Source organism: Desmodus rotundus, chromosome 1 (genome assembly GCF_022682495.2).
Source record: "Desmodus rotundus isolate HL8 chromosome 1, HLdesRot8A.1, whole genome shotgun sequence".
NCBI lineage: Eukaryota > Metazoa > Chordata > Mammalia > Chiroptera > Phyllostomidae > Desmodus > Desmodus rotundus.
The window spans coordinates 95783003-95798595 of record NC_071387.1 but is presented as its reverse complement, the minus strand read 5'-3'; the positions used below and the strand labels follow the sequence as shown (position 1 = coordinate 95798595).

The 15593-nt window shown below is 43.1% G+C and overlaps 1 protein-coding gene and 1 long non-coding RNA gene across 5 annotated transcripts in view; both read left to right on the top strand.

Moving 5' to 3' along the window:
- The first annotated feature begins 933 nt into the window (after positions 1 to 933).
- LOC128780420 (uncharacterized) lies at positions 934 to 9012 on the top strand. The gene is made up of 3 exons (XR_008426308.1): positions 934 to 1118; positions 2095 to 2226; positions 8149 to 9012. It is a non-coding gene; the product is annotated as an uncharacterized lncRNA (long non-coding RNA).
- Positions 9013 to 14620: 5608 nt separating this feature from the next.
- ITGAL (integrin subunit alpha L) overlaps positions 14621 to 15593 on the top strand; it is a 40804-nt gene continuing 39831 nt past the window's right edge. For all 4 annotated transcript variants that reach the window (XM_045195502.2, XM_045195501.2, XM_024560289.3 and 1 more), the window contains exon 1: positions 14621 to 14821. In XM_045195502.2, the coding sequence (XP_045051437.1) occupies positions 14767 to 14821 (55 nt within the window). In that variant the 5' untranslated portion in view covers positions 14621 to 14766. The remainder of the gene's footprint in view (positions 14822 to 15593) is intronic.

Genomic DNA, 15593 nt, shown 5'->3' with positions numbered 1-15593 from the left:
AGGCACATTATAAATGCTCAACACCCTCCCAGGGTTCATTCACAAATATTTATTGAAGACCTCCTTTGTGCCAGTCACCACACTAGATACTAGAGCTATAGCAATGAACAGAACAGACCAAAAAAACCCTGTCCTCGTGGAGCTGACATAGTAATAGAGGTCGCAATAGTTACGATCAATCATTTGTTTGTTAGGGGTAGATACCAAGGAGAAAAAATGAAGTCTGGAGAAAGGAGGGTAGGAATGTGGACTGTGTGATTGTGGTCAAGGAAGAACTGACTGAAAAGGTGACTTTGAAGTCAAGGACTAATTAAAGAGAGAAATAACGTAGATATCTGAGAAAGAGTGTTTCAGGCAGAGAAAATAGCAGTGCAAAAGCCCTGAGGTAGGAGTGTGCCTGGGGTATTCTAGGAACAACAAGGAGGCCAGGGTGCCTGGTGAACAGTGAGAGGAGAGAGTTGTAGGAAATGAGGACAGACAGATGTGGCACAGGGTAGAGGAAGGTAGCCCAGGACATGGGACCTCAGAGGCCAAGGTAAGACTGATATAATCTGACCTTGCTATAGTTTTTAATCTGCAGTCAAACCCTAGAGGTCTAAAACCTTTCCCATCAGTCTGAGCCCCCACCACTGTGGCCCCATTGCTGGTCCCTGACCTGGGCCTGACACAAGCCAGTCACAGCCTGAGTTCTCAACCCTTACTCCCCTAGGCTTGCCCCATGGGGCTCCAACAGCAGGCTCTGCCTCAAGATCATTTGAGAAATGACACCCATGGCCACAGCCCTCACACACTTAACCACCTTCCACCATCCCAAGTGACAGGGAGCTTCAGCTTTGTATCTAGGGCAAATGTGCAAAGCCCTGGTGAATCATCTCTTGTCATAAGAACAAGAGAGAGAGAGGAGGGAAAGAGACTCAGTGACAACAGAACTCAGGGAGTGGAGAATTCAGAGATAGAGAGAGAGAATGAGAGGATTGCTTTGAAGGTGGTAAGGGAGAAAGTCATGTGATACTCTAGGGGAACAGTATTCCAGGCAGAGAAACAGTCTTGGCAAAAGACCTGAGATGGAGCAAGCCTTATGCGTTGGAGGAACTGAAGGGAGGCCAGTGTGGTTGGTGGTAAGTGGACAAGGGAGAGAGCAAGAGGAGGTAATGTCGGAGAAGAAATGAAAGGCCATGTGTATAAGGCCACTCACTGTAAGGCCTTTGGATTTGGCTCTGGGTAAGATAGGAGTCACTGGAAATTTTAGACCAGAAGAGTGACAATGATTACTCTGGCTGTTGGGTGAGGTTGGAAGGGGTGAGGGAGTGGATGCAGAGAGACAGTAGGTGGTTCCTGCAAAAATCCAGGGGAGAGAAGATGGTGGCTTGTACCAGTTGGGTTACATTGGAAATGATAACAGGTGATCAGATTCTGGATATTTTTTCAGTGTAGAGCCAACTGATTTTCTGATAGATTGGATACAAGATCTGATGGGTCATGTGAAGGATTTTTGGACTTTTTGTCCTAAAAGAAAGAGGAAGCCACAGGATTGGTTTTAAGCAGGGGTATGACATGGTTGTATTTGTTTTTTTTGAAAGATCATCCTGGCTTCTAGGTAGAGAATAGACTGGAGGGGAAGGATACAGCAGAGGGCCTATGAGGGTGGAGGCTTGGACTAGGATGGAGTAGAGTGGAAGGGTAAACAGAAAACAGCTCAGCTCTCCCTGTCTCTGGGCCTTTGCACAAGATGCTCTCAATCACCCAAAAGCCCTTTACTCCCAACAAACAGTATTATCTTCAAAACTCTAGGAAGTTCCTCTCCTAAGATTTCATAACCCTAGGATTTATTCTGTTCTAGCATTTATTATGCCAGGTTTTCTCTGACATCTGTGAGCCCCTCACAGCTGGTCTCCATAGCCCAAGGCCCAGTATGGGGGTCTTAAGCAGAGAAGGCCTTAGAGAGCATTTGTTGAATGAATGAATAAATGGAAAGAATGTGACTGAGGGAAGAGATCAATATCCTGATATTCAGAGCTCACCAAAGCATTACAAATGCTTTATTATTACTATTTTTGGATCTTAAAAATAATATGTGCTCTTTATTTAAAAAAGAAACCAGGGAGAACCAAGATGGCGGCATAGGTAGACACACTGTGCCTCCTCGCACAACCAGAACTGACAGAAAATCAAATGGCGGGGAAGTCCGACACCAAGTAGATAAAAAAGAAACATACATCCAGACCGGTAAGAGGGGCGGAGATGGGCAGCCGGGGTGGAGAGGACTCGCGTTGCTGTGGAGGGACCAAGACTGGCGGAGTGTGGGATGAACGGGGCAGTCAGTCTGACCACTGGCAGATCCTGCGGCCCCACATTCACACACAGATAAACCGAGAGGGCCGGACTCAGAGTGGCGGAGAACGGGGCAGGCAGAGTAGCGGGTAGCACCCCATGGCCCCACATTCACGCACAGATAAACCGGGACAAACGGCGGGGAGAAGCAGACCGCGTAACCCAGGGCTCCAGCGTGGGGAAATAAAGCCTCAAACCTCTGATTGAAAACGCCTGTGGGGGTTGCAGTGGCAGCAGGAGAGACTCCCAGCCTCACAGGAGAGGTCGTTGGAGAGACCCACAGGGGCCTGAGTGTGCACAAGCCCACCCACTCAGGAACCAGCACCAGAGGGGCCCAATTTGATTGTGGGTAGCAGAGGGAGTGACTGAAGTTGGGCGGAGACTAGAGCAAGAGCCATTGCTCCCCCTCGGCCCCTCCCCCACGTACAGCATCACAGCGCAGCAACCAGAGTTACCCCGCCCCCGGGAACTCCTAAGACTCCGCCCCTTTAAGTAACAGACACGCCAAGACCAAAAAAAAAAAAAAAAAAAGGCCCAAATAACAGAACACTTCAAAGCTCCAGAAAAAATGCAACTAAGCGAGGAAGAGATAGCCAACCTATCGGATGCACAGATCAAAACACTGGTTATCAAGACGCTCACAGAATTGGTTGAATTTGGTTGAAAACTAGATGAAAAAATGAAGCCTATGCTAAGAGAAACAAAGGAAAATGTACAGGGAACCAATAGTGATGCGAAGGAAACTGGGTCTCAAATCAATGGTGTGGACCAGAAGGAAGAAAGAAACATCCAACCAGAACAGAATGAAGCAACAAGAATTCGGAAAAATGAGGAGAGGCTTAGGAACCTCCAGGACATCTTGAAACGTTCCAACATCCGAATTATAGGGGTGCCAGAAGGAGAAGAGGAAGAACAAAAAACTGAAAACTTATTTGAACAAATAATGAAGGAGAACTTCCCCAGTCTGGCAAAGGAAATAGACTTCCAGGAAGTCCAGAAAGCTCAGAGAGTCCCAAAGAAGCTGGACCCAAGGAGGAACACACCAAGGCACATCATAATTACATTAGCCAAGATGAAACAGAAGGAGAGAATCTTAGAAGCAGCAAGAGAAAAGGAGACAGTTACCTACAAAGGAGTTCCCATAAGACTGTCAGCTGATTTCTCCAAAGAGACCTTACAGGCCAGAAGGGGCTGGCAAGAAGTATTCCAAGTCATGAAAGGCAAGGACCTACATCCAAGATTACTGTATCCAGCAAAGCTATCATTTAGAATGGAAGGGAAGATAAAGTGCTTCTCAGATAAGGTCAAGTTAAAGAAGTTCATCATCACCAAGCCCTTATTATATGAAATGTTAAAGGGACTTACCTAAGAAAAAGAGGATCAAAAATAGGAACAGTAAAAATGACAGCAAACTCACAGTTATTAACGACCACACCTAAAACAAAAACAAGAGCAAACTAGGCAAACAACTAGAACAGGAACAGAACCATAGAGATGGAGATCACATGGAGGGTTGTCAATAGGGGAGTGGGAGGGGGAGAGTGGGGGAAAGGTACAGAGAATAAGTAGCATAGATGATAGGTGGAAAATAGACAGGGGGAGGGTAAGAATAGTGTAGGAAATGTAGAAGCCAAAGAAGTTATAAGTATGACCCATGGACATGAACTATAGGGGGGGAATGTAGGAGGGACGGGGTGGGCAGGATGGAGTGGAGTGAGGGGGGCAGGAAATGGGACAACTGTAATAGCATAATCAATAAATATATTAAAAAAAAAACAAACACTACAGATATGTGTCATAGAATGAAAGTCCCCCAGACCTCATCCTCCATACTCTCGTGATAACTCAAGACATCTCTAGAATCTAGAAATAATGTAGAAATAAACTATGCATAATTCAGTAAAATTTATCCCCCATTTGTTTAATATGCACACTAAAAAATGAAATGTTTAAGAAACAGAGATGTGGGAGAGAAAGAGGCTGAGGAAGACAGACTGTCTGCTTGAGACAAATAAGATCTCACACACAGTTTTGGAATTTGCTTTTTTCCTACTTGTATCATCATGACAGTCTTTCTATGTTAGTACATGTAAATCTATTATATTTTGTTAAAAGTTGAATAGTATTCTACAAAATGGATTTATTTAATCAATACAACCAACTTCCTATTATTACTGTTAATTAATTAATTTTCTTCCCTTTTATATTAAAAGATTTCTTGGAACATTGTTGTTGCATTTATTCTGAGACACCAGTTTTTAGGAGTGTAGTTGAAATAGATGTTTCTCTTGGGGTGGTCAGAGGACTTTACACTGTCTTATGGGGAATAATAGATATAACTAAGAAGAGAAGAGTAAGGGGTGACATGAGCCCTGGCCAAATTTCTGAAGGGACTTCCAGGTGGGGAAGAGAGCAGACTTGTCCCCCGTATTTTCACAGGGGAGAACCTGTCTAAAGCATGGAAGTCAATAAGAAGGCAAATTGGCATGTAATACAACAAATCATTTTGCTATATGTGGTGCTGCTGAAGACTCAGTGGCTCTCCTTAAGAAGTCATGAGCATCTTGTCTCTGGAAGTGTATAATCAGGGCCTGGTTGAAGAGTTAGTAGAAGGTAATATATTAGGGATTGTGTGAGATGGTGGAGTGTTGAATTAGGTGATATTCAGGGGTCCCTTTCAAATCTGAAATTTGTTACTACACTTCTAGTCAAAAGTATCGTAAAGGATAGCAAGGGAAAGTTGGCATGATGCCTTCAGGACTGGGAAGATTTTGACAAGTGGTGATGGGGAATGCACATATCAGGCAACAGTAATAGGCCAATGAGCAATAGAGGAAGAAAAGTAGGAAATGAGGTTAAAGAAAGTTTGAGCCAAGTTATGGAGTAAGATTGAGCTTTACCCCAGGTAACAAAGAATGTTGGTGTTTCTGCCTAGCCTTACAACCTCTACTTGAGAGCTATTTCCTTATCCAGGAATTGAGGATGAGGTAGCCAGGTGCTGGTTTGTATTTAGGATGTGACCCTGTTCTCTTGGCCACAGCTGATTACTGTAGGGTGGAGATTTGACTCCAGCTGGCCCAATCAGATTCTCCCTCCTAATAGTGTAGAAATTCAGAGATCTTTGCCTCATGGTCTTTTCAATTAAGTTATAGGTAAAGCTGAGATGAGTTTGCCACTAGGGGCAACCACCCGCAGCCTTTGCTGAGGCGGAGAAAGGTGGCCTGCAGAGAGAAACAGAAAAATGGGGGATATGTGGTGCCCTTTCTAACCACTTGGAAGACTGGAAGACCTGATTATATTGAGGTTCCTCTAAGGTCTTCATGATACCCTTTCAACAAATTTATCCTTTTCATTTAGCCAGCTCAAATGAGTTCCTATTACTTGCCACAATATGAGATTTGACCAAGACCATCTAAATTAATATGGAGTCATCCAAGTGTTTGAAAGGAGCCATCCACAGTTCCTGAAGGAGCATCCAAATGCTCAGCTGCAGTAGTTGTGGCTGAAGGGGTTGAGAAGAATCTGACTGGTGGTGAGACCAGGGAGGAGGCCTTGCTAATCTTTTAGATATTATAGATAGCTGCTGCTTCCCACAAACACTTCCCCTCATTATACAGTGCAAATACATCATGCAGTAACAAGCCTCCAGGTTCTGTTTGATTTGTTTCCTAGATAAACTCAAGCTAACTAGTGAGAAGACAGGAAATATTTTTCTTCTACCCACTGAGGTAGAGTGATGGAAGGGAGTTCTCTTTCCTTGGTGTAACAAATAAGACACGCTGGCGTAGTGATATCCCCATGATATATGTAGCAGGCCAAACCTGGGTTTAGGCCACTTCTGAAGTTCCAGAATGACTGGACATGCCCGGAGAATTAACAAAAGTGACCCTACAGAAAACCTTTTCAAGAGGGAGCAGAGGAACTTCCTGAAGGTGGGTAGGGGTACAGGGGGAGGCTCAGAATAAACTTGATCCAGGAACAAAGACTTAGTTGTCAGAGGTGAGTAGTGATCCTTCACATACATAGTGGCTATTTTTCAAGTATATGTCTGGCTCAGCCCCCTGAATATAAATCAGGGTTCAAAAGAGACAGATTAAGAAAAGGAACTAAGTAAAACCTGAAAGAGCAACTTCACTAGACTATACACACGGGAGCCCAAGAAGTAGCTCCTGGGGACACCTCTCCCACGATGTAACTACAATCAGAGAGGGTCTCCTCACCTCTACCACAATCTCCCCTCAGCTTTGGCATTGTCACGGGTTTGAGGCCAACAGTCAAGAATTGCTATATCTATATATCTCCTAGGAAAAAGGAAACAAAGGAAAAATAAATAAATGAGATTACATCAAACTAACAAGCTTCTGCACAACAAAAGAAACCATCAACAAAATAAAAAGGGAACCCAGTGTATGGGAGAACATATTTGCCAATGATACATCTGATAAGGAGGTAATTTCCAAAATTAATAAAGTGTTTATACAACTCAACACCAGGAAGAAAAATAATCCAATTAAAAAGTGGGCAAAACCTGAATAGACACTTTTCCAAAGAGTACATACAGATGGCTGATAGACATATGAAAAAAATGTGCAACGTCATTAATCATCAGAGAAATGCAAATTAAGTCCACGATGAGGTATCACCTCACACCTGTCAGAATGGCCATCATCAATAAATCAACAAACAACAAGTGCTGGTGAGGATGTGGAAAAAGGGGAACCCTAGAACACTGTTAGTGAGAATGCAGACTGGTACAGCCACTGTGGAAAAAGGTATGGAGATTCCTCAAAAAATTAAAAATGTATCTGCCTTTTGACCCAGTGATTCCACTTCCGGGAATATTCCCTAAGAATCCCAAAACACCAATCAGGAAAAACATATGCACCCCTATGTTCATAGCAGCATTATTTACAATAGCCAAGATCTGGTAACAGTCCAAGTGCCCATCAGTAGATGAGTGGATAAAAAAGATATGGTACATTTACACTATGGAATACTGCATGGCTGTAAAAAAAAAAAAAAAAGGAATTCTTACCCTTTGCAAAAGCACGGATGAACCTGGAGATCATTATGCTAAGTGAAATAAGCCAGTCAGAGAAAGACAAGTACCATATAATCTCACTTACATGTGGAATCTAATGAACAAAATAAACTGATGAACAAAATAGAACCAGAGCCATGGATACGTGGAACAGACTGACAGCTGTCAGAGGGGAGGAGAGTGGAGGCCTGAATGAAAGAAAGTGAAGAGATTTGCCAAAGAACGTACAGGGTCCGGCAGAAGTAACACTGTTGCGTGTGGTCGGTTGGGCACATGAATGTCTTGCACGAGATAGACAACAATTTGAACATTTCACCTAAAATGTCATATGGTGTGCTTGAGTGTGATATTGTTATGTTACAGTATTACATGGTTATGATTTTGTAATAAAAAATTTTTATGTAATAAAAAATTTTTATGTAATAAAAGAGGGGCATTATTTGTGCCAGGCTCTGTATATGCATAGCCCATGGCCAGGGAAGAGAGGGGGTGGGGCTGGATGGAGGTGGGCAAAGGAAGGGGGAAATGGGTGACATTTGTAATGGTGTCAACAATAAAAAAGTACTATATGTAAGGTCTTGGCTATAGGACAATAGCCAAGGTGTGAGCGGGAGCAGCTCACGTGCCAGGGAGTGGAGCACAGGTAAAATACCACTGGACTCTCTGAAGTAACATGGGAATTTTCAGGAAGCTAGAGATCTTTTACTAGCAGGTGGGAATAATAAGGCAACAACATGGGAATATTAAGATTAATATGAGCCTTTTTCAACTCACAGATTGGTGAGTCCCATAGAAGTCTGAGCTACATACAGAGGAAGGAACCAAGACCCAAGGAGGTGAAGAAACTCATCCACACAACATGGCAAAATACATTGCCAGGAACTGGTTCCCAGGTCTCTGCCCTGAACTATGTGGTATTTTGACCACAAAAATCAATCACATGCCTAGAAGCTGGAAATGGAGACTCTGGAGTGAGGTCACCCCATGACAACTGAGCCCCATGGACTGGACTATATGTGAACCCCCAAGGCATGCCATCCTTACCTAGCAAATCCCCACCTGTGTTGCATTCAGCTCAGCCCGCCCTCAGAAAATTTTGTGGGAATTTTCTAGAGTTTTCCAGAACTTTAGAATGCCCTGGCCCACCTAGCCATGATATCATAAGGGCCTCGGAATAAGATGATGGCCTCCAAGCCCACCCACTGTGGGCCTGACGGGTTAAAGGGATATTGAGAATTTGCCATGTTTTTGCCCACGCCATGACCTTTATTGTAAGAATGAAATATAGGCATGCTGTCTCCCAGGGAGAACTGGTCCTTCTCCCCAGGGAGATTAGTACTTTTAATATTTAACTGTTCCTTTGGGGAGAACTGGCCCTTCTCCCAGAGGGACCTGTTGGATAGCAAGGGATAGCAAATCACATAAGGCCCTTGGCGCATAGCCACTTTTGTCTAAAACATATTTAACCATAGCCCCCAAAGTGAGACTTGGGAATCTCACTCAAGAGGAGGACACTTCCCTCAGAACTTTTCCCAGTGGGACCCCGAATGCTGTCTCGGGGATTCCCCAGTGTCGGTTTTCGTGTGTTGGTGATTTCCCGTCTGGTGATGTATGATCTTGATTCTTGCTTTCACTTTGCTCTCGCTTAATAAAGTGCTTAGCTATTCACTTTGACTTGGGGTTTTTATTGTCTGCAAATCTGAACCTCCAAATTAAGTGGCCGAGATCTCATATGTGCCCCTTAACGGCACGGGGCCCCTCTGGGCTTTAGTGACTTCCACTCCTCTTCTCTGAGACAGGTGGGAAGAAAGGGAAAGAGCACTGTGGTGACTCAGATATTTGTGTCAGAACTATCCTGACAAAAGTGGCCTTTGTACTGTACCCAGGAGGAAGCAGTGGGTGGGGAGCCTGAGCCAGGAGATAGCAGTTGATGACTATGAGCAGCATTTGCACCAGCAAATCTTTTGTGTGAATCTGAAGAGAGAACTTTGCCCTTATGTATGAAAAAGGGGTTCTATGGAAAGTAACCTCACAGGGCGACCTGATCATTAATTCCTAACTGAGCAAGTGATGGTGGATAGTCACACCCCAGGCCTATACTTCTTTAGTAAAAGGCTTATTTTTACCTTAAGCAAGCCCTGTCCATTGTCTCTGTGCTTTTAGGTTAACACACCATCGAAACCCCCCCTTTCGGGCCCCTCCTTCTAAAGTAGATCACCCATAAGAGAGCACATAATCTTAACTATCCATGTAATCTTTCTGATGGTCACTCTTTAATTTCTTTTTTTAGAAGATTTTATTTATTTATTTTTAGAGAGAAGGGGAGAAACACGGATGTGTGAGAGATGCATCAGTTGGTTGCTTCTTGAATGCCTCCAGCTGAGGACCTGGCCTGTAACCCAGGCATGTGCCCTGACTGGGAATTGAATCAGTGACCTTTTGGTTCGCAGGCTGACGCTCAATCCACTGAGTCGCACCAGCCAGGGCTCATTTCAGCCTTAATTTCAAATGCACAAAAGAAACTGCAAAACTGTTATTCTCTGGAGCATTTGAGATCCTGCTCCCCAGCATATGTAGTCAGTTTGACTCAAATAAACTCATACAAATTCTCCACGTGTTTGGATGTTTCTTACATCAACACCTGATTAGTGCTAGATTTGCAGGCAGTCAGGCCTGGTGGATTGGTGTGGGGGTAGGGAGGCCTCAGCCTGCTTTTCTGGCTGCTCTCTACATCTGCCAGAGGCCCATAGGTCCCCAAACATGCCCAGAGGCTCACTGCTGTCACACCCCCTGATTTTCTACATTTTATTCGTTCAAGAGCAACAAGAGAGAAAGAGTTCAGTGTGAGAGTATGTGTGGACTCAGATTAAGAGAGGCTGTTGGGAATGGAGGTAGCCTTCCAAGTTATCACTGTTCCTCATTGGTAGACCTCACAGTTTATCTCTCACGCCTACTTCTCTGTAGTTCTTCACCATTCCCCCTTTATTTATATCTGGTCAATTCTCTCTACATTCTTGGAAGGAACCAACTAATTGCTTACTTGCCCTCAGCTTATTATTTATCCTTATATATTTATTAAATAAATTCCTGACTCTAGGAATTAGGCCTTCTTCTTTAACTCCTTCAAACTTTCCCTTTTGGAGATAGAACTTATTGCTTCTGAGAGCCTAGACTGTGGAAAGCAAAAAGCTTCTGAACTATGCTCAGGGGCAAGGCAGCCCCAAGCAAGCATTCACTCACTCAGTTAATATTTACTGAATATACATTTACCTACTCTGCTTCAGGCACCATTTTAGGCACTGAGGATAGAGCAGTGAATAACAACAAATAATATTACTGTCCCAGGGGAGTTTACATTTTAGTAGGGAAGATGGACAATAAATTGGATGAATAAATAAATTAGAAAGTATAAACAGAAGTCTCTAAGTGTTAAGAATCACAGATCTAAAGGAGGTAAAGCAGGAGCCACAAGGCTTTCTTGAGAAAGGCAAGCAGAGCAGCTACAGTACAAAGGCCCTGAGGCAGAGGTGTACTGGAATGATAAAACAGAGTGTCTGGAAAGGAGTGAGCTAGAGGAGGGTGAGGTTAGAGAGATAATGAGATATTTGATAGGTTAAGGCTTTGTGGGCCACACGGAGAACTTTGGGTTGTAGTTTGAATGAAATGGAAAGCCAATGGAGGGATCTGAGTAAGAATGTGACGCGGTCTGACATAGTTTCAAAGGATCCCTCTGGCTGCTGTACAGAGAATAGGCTGTAGCAGGGGCAAGGGTGGAAGCAGGTAGACCATTTAGGGGAGTACCACAAAATCCAGGAGGCACAAGATGATGGTTTCTTGGACCAGGGAATAATCAGTGATGACGATGAGAAATGGCTGGACATACAATGCTGCTCACTCTCTTAAGTGGAGCAATAGAAAATGCTCTCTCATTGTTTTTTGATCTATAGAAAAATAAGGCATTATTACAATAATTTTACTTTACAAAGGACACCGGGGACTTGAGGTATCTAGACTGCTGGCTTTGTCTTAGATGCACAGATTCTGTGCGCCCCAGAACTTCCCAGTCTAGGATCTCATTTATCTGTGAGATTATACGTTTGAGTCTATTTTCATGATCCTGCATGGAACAATCCTGCATTTTCACAATCCTTCATAATAAGTAGAGTAACCAAGCCATCTTGAAGAGAGCTGGTATCTGTTGGGTTCAGTCTATCCATGGCTACCTTTGCCCTGTGCATTGATTTTGGGTCAGTCAGCCATCACCTGACCAGCAGGATCAGTTTCATATTGTTCATTTCATGAAGCCAAGATGTAGAAAGCACCTACTGAAACTGCTTTCCTTAGAAGGGGCTGCTAGTATGGCCAATGCTTCGAGTTTCGTATACTCTTCTTTGGATACCTGGTCTATTTGAACACCGATGAGAAGTTTTATAAGTTAGAGCATGGGGTATGGAGAGGCAATGAGGCTCTTGAAAGCCATGCCAATGAGCTTGGACTTGATTTTGTGTATGCAAAAGGAGAGTCATGAGAGATTTTAAAGCCCAAGAGAGAGATGCTCAGATTTCTCAAGGTGAATTTGGTAGTACCCGGGAGATAGAATCTTCTCTAGGGGCGGCTAGCTGAGGAAAGGAAATTGGAGTGGCAACAATGGTTCTGTTGAAAACTGATGGAGTTGCAAATAAAAGGAATAGAAATGAGAGACAGTTCAGAGGACTTGGATCCTCAGAGAACTGACAATCTGAGATATGATGAAGTCAGCCTTGACTAAGGAAGAAGTGTGTGTGAGTGTAAGGCACATCCTGCCTCAGGACATCCACCCTGCCTCTTGGGCTGAGAGTTCTGCAGCCCAAGTCTTCAGGGGAATTTCCTTCTGTCTGGGCATTGAGCCCCTGACTAATTTCCAGAATCCTTGGGGCTTACTTCTAGTTTGTAGCTTCCTCAGCTTTATAATCCTCAACCAGAACAAGAAAAAAGTATTATTTTCTTCTTAAACAGAACATGATAAATATGTAAATGAGTACACTTTGCCTGCTGAAACATACACATAACCTGTAATCCAAGCAGTAGAGACTTTGAGATTATTTCCTGAATTCCTTTTATCCCAGGTGTCGCTATGATACGCTTAAAGCTTCTATAAACTTAATCGCTAATTCAAGCATCCAAATTTTGAAGATGTCCTGAAGGGAAACCTTCCAACTGGAGGTGGCTAATTTGACTGTTAATTCTGAGTTAGATGTTCTCTGGTGAGATAATTAGTTTTTCCAAACAGGTCAAACCTGTATGGTTAACTAGAACAAACAATTTTTTGTCATAACAAATGTATGACTCTAAATTGTTAGCAATGGTTATTTTTTAGATTTAGGAGCAGGAGGTAGATGTTAAAAGAGAATCATCATCCTTTTACTCTACATGCTTCTGTAACTTTTGAATTTTAAAATGTATACGTTTGTAATTTCAGAACAAAACAAAGAATTGGTTAGATATACATTGGAACTTCTGCACAGAGAATCAAAGGAGTCGGTCTGAACTATCTGATTTTAACTGAATTTGAAAAAGACCATCTGACTTCATCTAATTACCAGGTGCCAACTTGGCACATGGAAGCTGCCTGGCAGTAGATTAGAAGTAATCTACCTGCAAAAGCCTTCCCTGGGGCAGTGACCTTTCAGGTTGAGCAGGCTTTCCTTACAACACAGGGAAAATCTCAATGTCCCTTCCACTTTCCCATAAACAAACACAGTTCCTCTATTCTGTTGTGTTTTTAATGCTTTTGTTTTTCCAAAACTACCCATTATACATCCTTATTGTAAAAACCTTTTTTCAGACAATAAAGAAATGTATAAACCTTATTCTGTTTGGAGTTTGGTTGTGTCTTTTTGGATTTGTTTTACACACATACACACACAAAATTTCAACTCCTATTTTTCATTTTTTTGAAATATAATTCACATACCATAATATTACCATTTTAAAGTGTACAATGTGTGGTTTTTAATATGTTCATAAAGTTGTACAACAATCATCACTATCTAATTCCAGAACATTTTATCACCCCCAAAAGAAACCCTATACCCACTAGCAGTCATTCCTGCTTCCATACTTCCCCCATCCTCACAACCTCTAATCCACTTTCTGTCTCTATAGATTTGCCTATTCTGAACATTTCACTTAAATGGAATCATACAGCATGTGACAGTTTGTGCCTAACTTCTTTAACTTAGTATAATACTTACAAGTCTATCCATGGTGTAGCATGTACCAGTACTTTATCCCTTTTTATAACCAAATAATATTCCACTGTATGGACACAAACCACATTTTGTTTATCTATTTATCAGTTGATGGACATTGCATTGTTTCCAGTTTTTCTGATATGAATAATGCTGCTGTGAGAATTCACATATAAGTTTCTGTATAAACATATGTTTTCAATTATTTTGGGTCTATACCCAGAAGTTACTAGATCATATGGTAACTCTATGTTTACCATTTCCCTTTTTGGAGAAGCTGTCAAAATGTTTCCACAGCGGCTGCACCATTTTATATCCCCACTGGCAAAGCACAAGGGTTCCAATTTCTCCACATTCTTTCTCACATTTGTTATTTTTCTTTCTTCTTCATTCTAGCCATCCTCATGAGTGTGAAGTGGTATCTTCTTTTGGTTTTGATTTCTATTTTTCTAATGACTAATGATGTTGAGCCTCTTTCCATGTGCTTGGTGGCCATTTGTATATCATCTTTGGACAAATGTCTATTCAAACTTTTTGCCCACTTAAAAAATTGAGTTGTCTTTTTATTGTTGGGTTACAAGAATTCTTTATATATTCAAGATACCCATATCAGAATATATCAAGTCCCATATCAGAATACATAATATGCAAATATTTTCTGTCATTCTGTGAGTATTATTTTTTTTTTATTTTTGGAATGAAAATGAATTTCTAAATATGCTGTTCTGTAACCTGCTGTTTGTTTTTCACAGTGTGTTGCGGGCATCTTTTAATGTTAAGACAAAGCTATCCCATTGTGGTTGTACCACAATTTATCTGACCAGTCCTCTCCTGAGCTACAAAGAGTCCTAAGTTCATAAGTGGGCGAAGCCTAGGCTGCAGCAGTTCTTGTCTGCCCCTGGATGATGTGAAAAATGCAAGCAGGCACAGGAAATGTCTCTAACCTGCTTACACTTCCTCTCCGAACCCTGTGGTTTCACAACCTCTATCACCCCTCCTTCACCACCACCCAGTGTCATCAGCCTGGTGCCTCTGTGAGAATGTTCCACTGCAAGAGGCCTCGGAGAATAATCATTTCCCTCTTTCACCCTGTCTAGGTTGCCAGCAAGTCCCAAGGGTCCTCTGAGACTGAGTCTGGGTCAGGATCTGACAGCTGCTTGAAGGATGAACTCCTGCATCATCATAATGAGGCTGCTGCTGTCTGGGCCTTTTCTCTTTGGTAAGCAAAGGGGGAGGAGAGGGGAAGCAACATGTGTCTGTGATCAGGGAACCGCAAGGCTTTACGGACCAAGAACAAAGGAGGAGCTGCTGTAAGGGTGGAATTGTCCACGTGTAATGTGGGGCCCAGGAATCCTAGGGAGAGAGGGGGACAAAGAAAGAAAGAAAGTCAGAGTCCAAAGCATAGGCAACGTATGGAGACAAAGACACAGAAGGGAGACAAAGATGGCAATAGTGAAAGATGGGGGAGTGGGCCCCTAAAAAAGGCAGATGGTAATGGATGCCTAGAGCTGGGCTGGGGTCTGGTTCCACCTATGGCACCTCTCTGTGCCATCTTAGGTAAGTCCTTTCCCCTTTCTGGGCCTCAACCTCTTCATCTAAACAAATGGCGGGGCCTTATCTCTGACATCCTAGGATGCTGTGTAATAAGCCTGATGTCTGGAAGGAGAGCAGGGTCTGAAAGGACAGTTTGGGGCTTGCAGACAGTGCCTAGGCTACCTGAGATGGGGGAATCTGAGATGTAATGGTTAAGGAAGACACTGGACCCTGGTGGGGTGGGGAGTGTGGGAGCATTAGAGGAATGAGGAGGCAGCTTCACAGGGATCAGATCTTGAAACCATTAGTCTGTGGGAGGAAGCCTGAGGCTATTTATTTGAGTTCTCTCGGCACCTGTGCCCCAGATCCAAGGGAGAAATGAGTGTGTGGGGAGATGCACCCCGCCTTGAAGCACCCCCATCTCCTCAGAGGGGCCCCATCAGCCTGCTCCTGTCTCA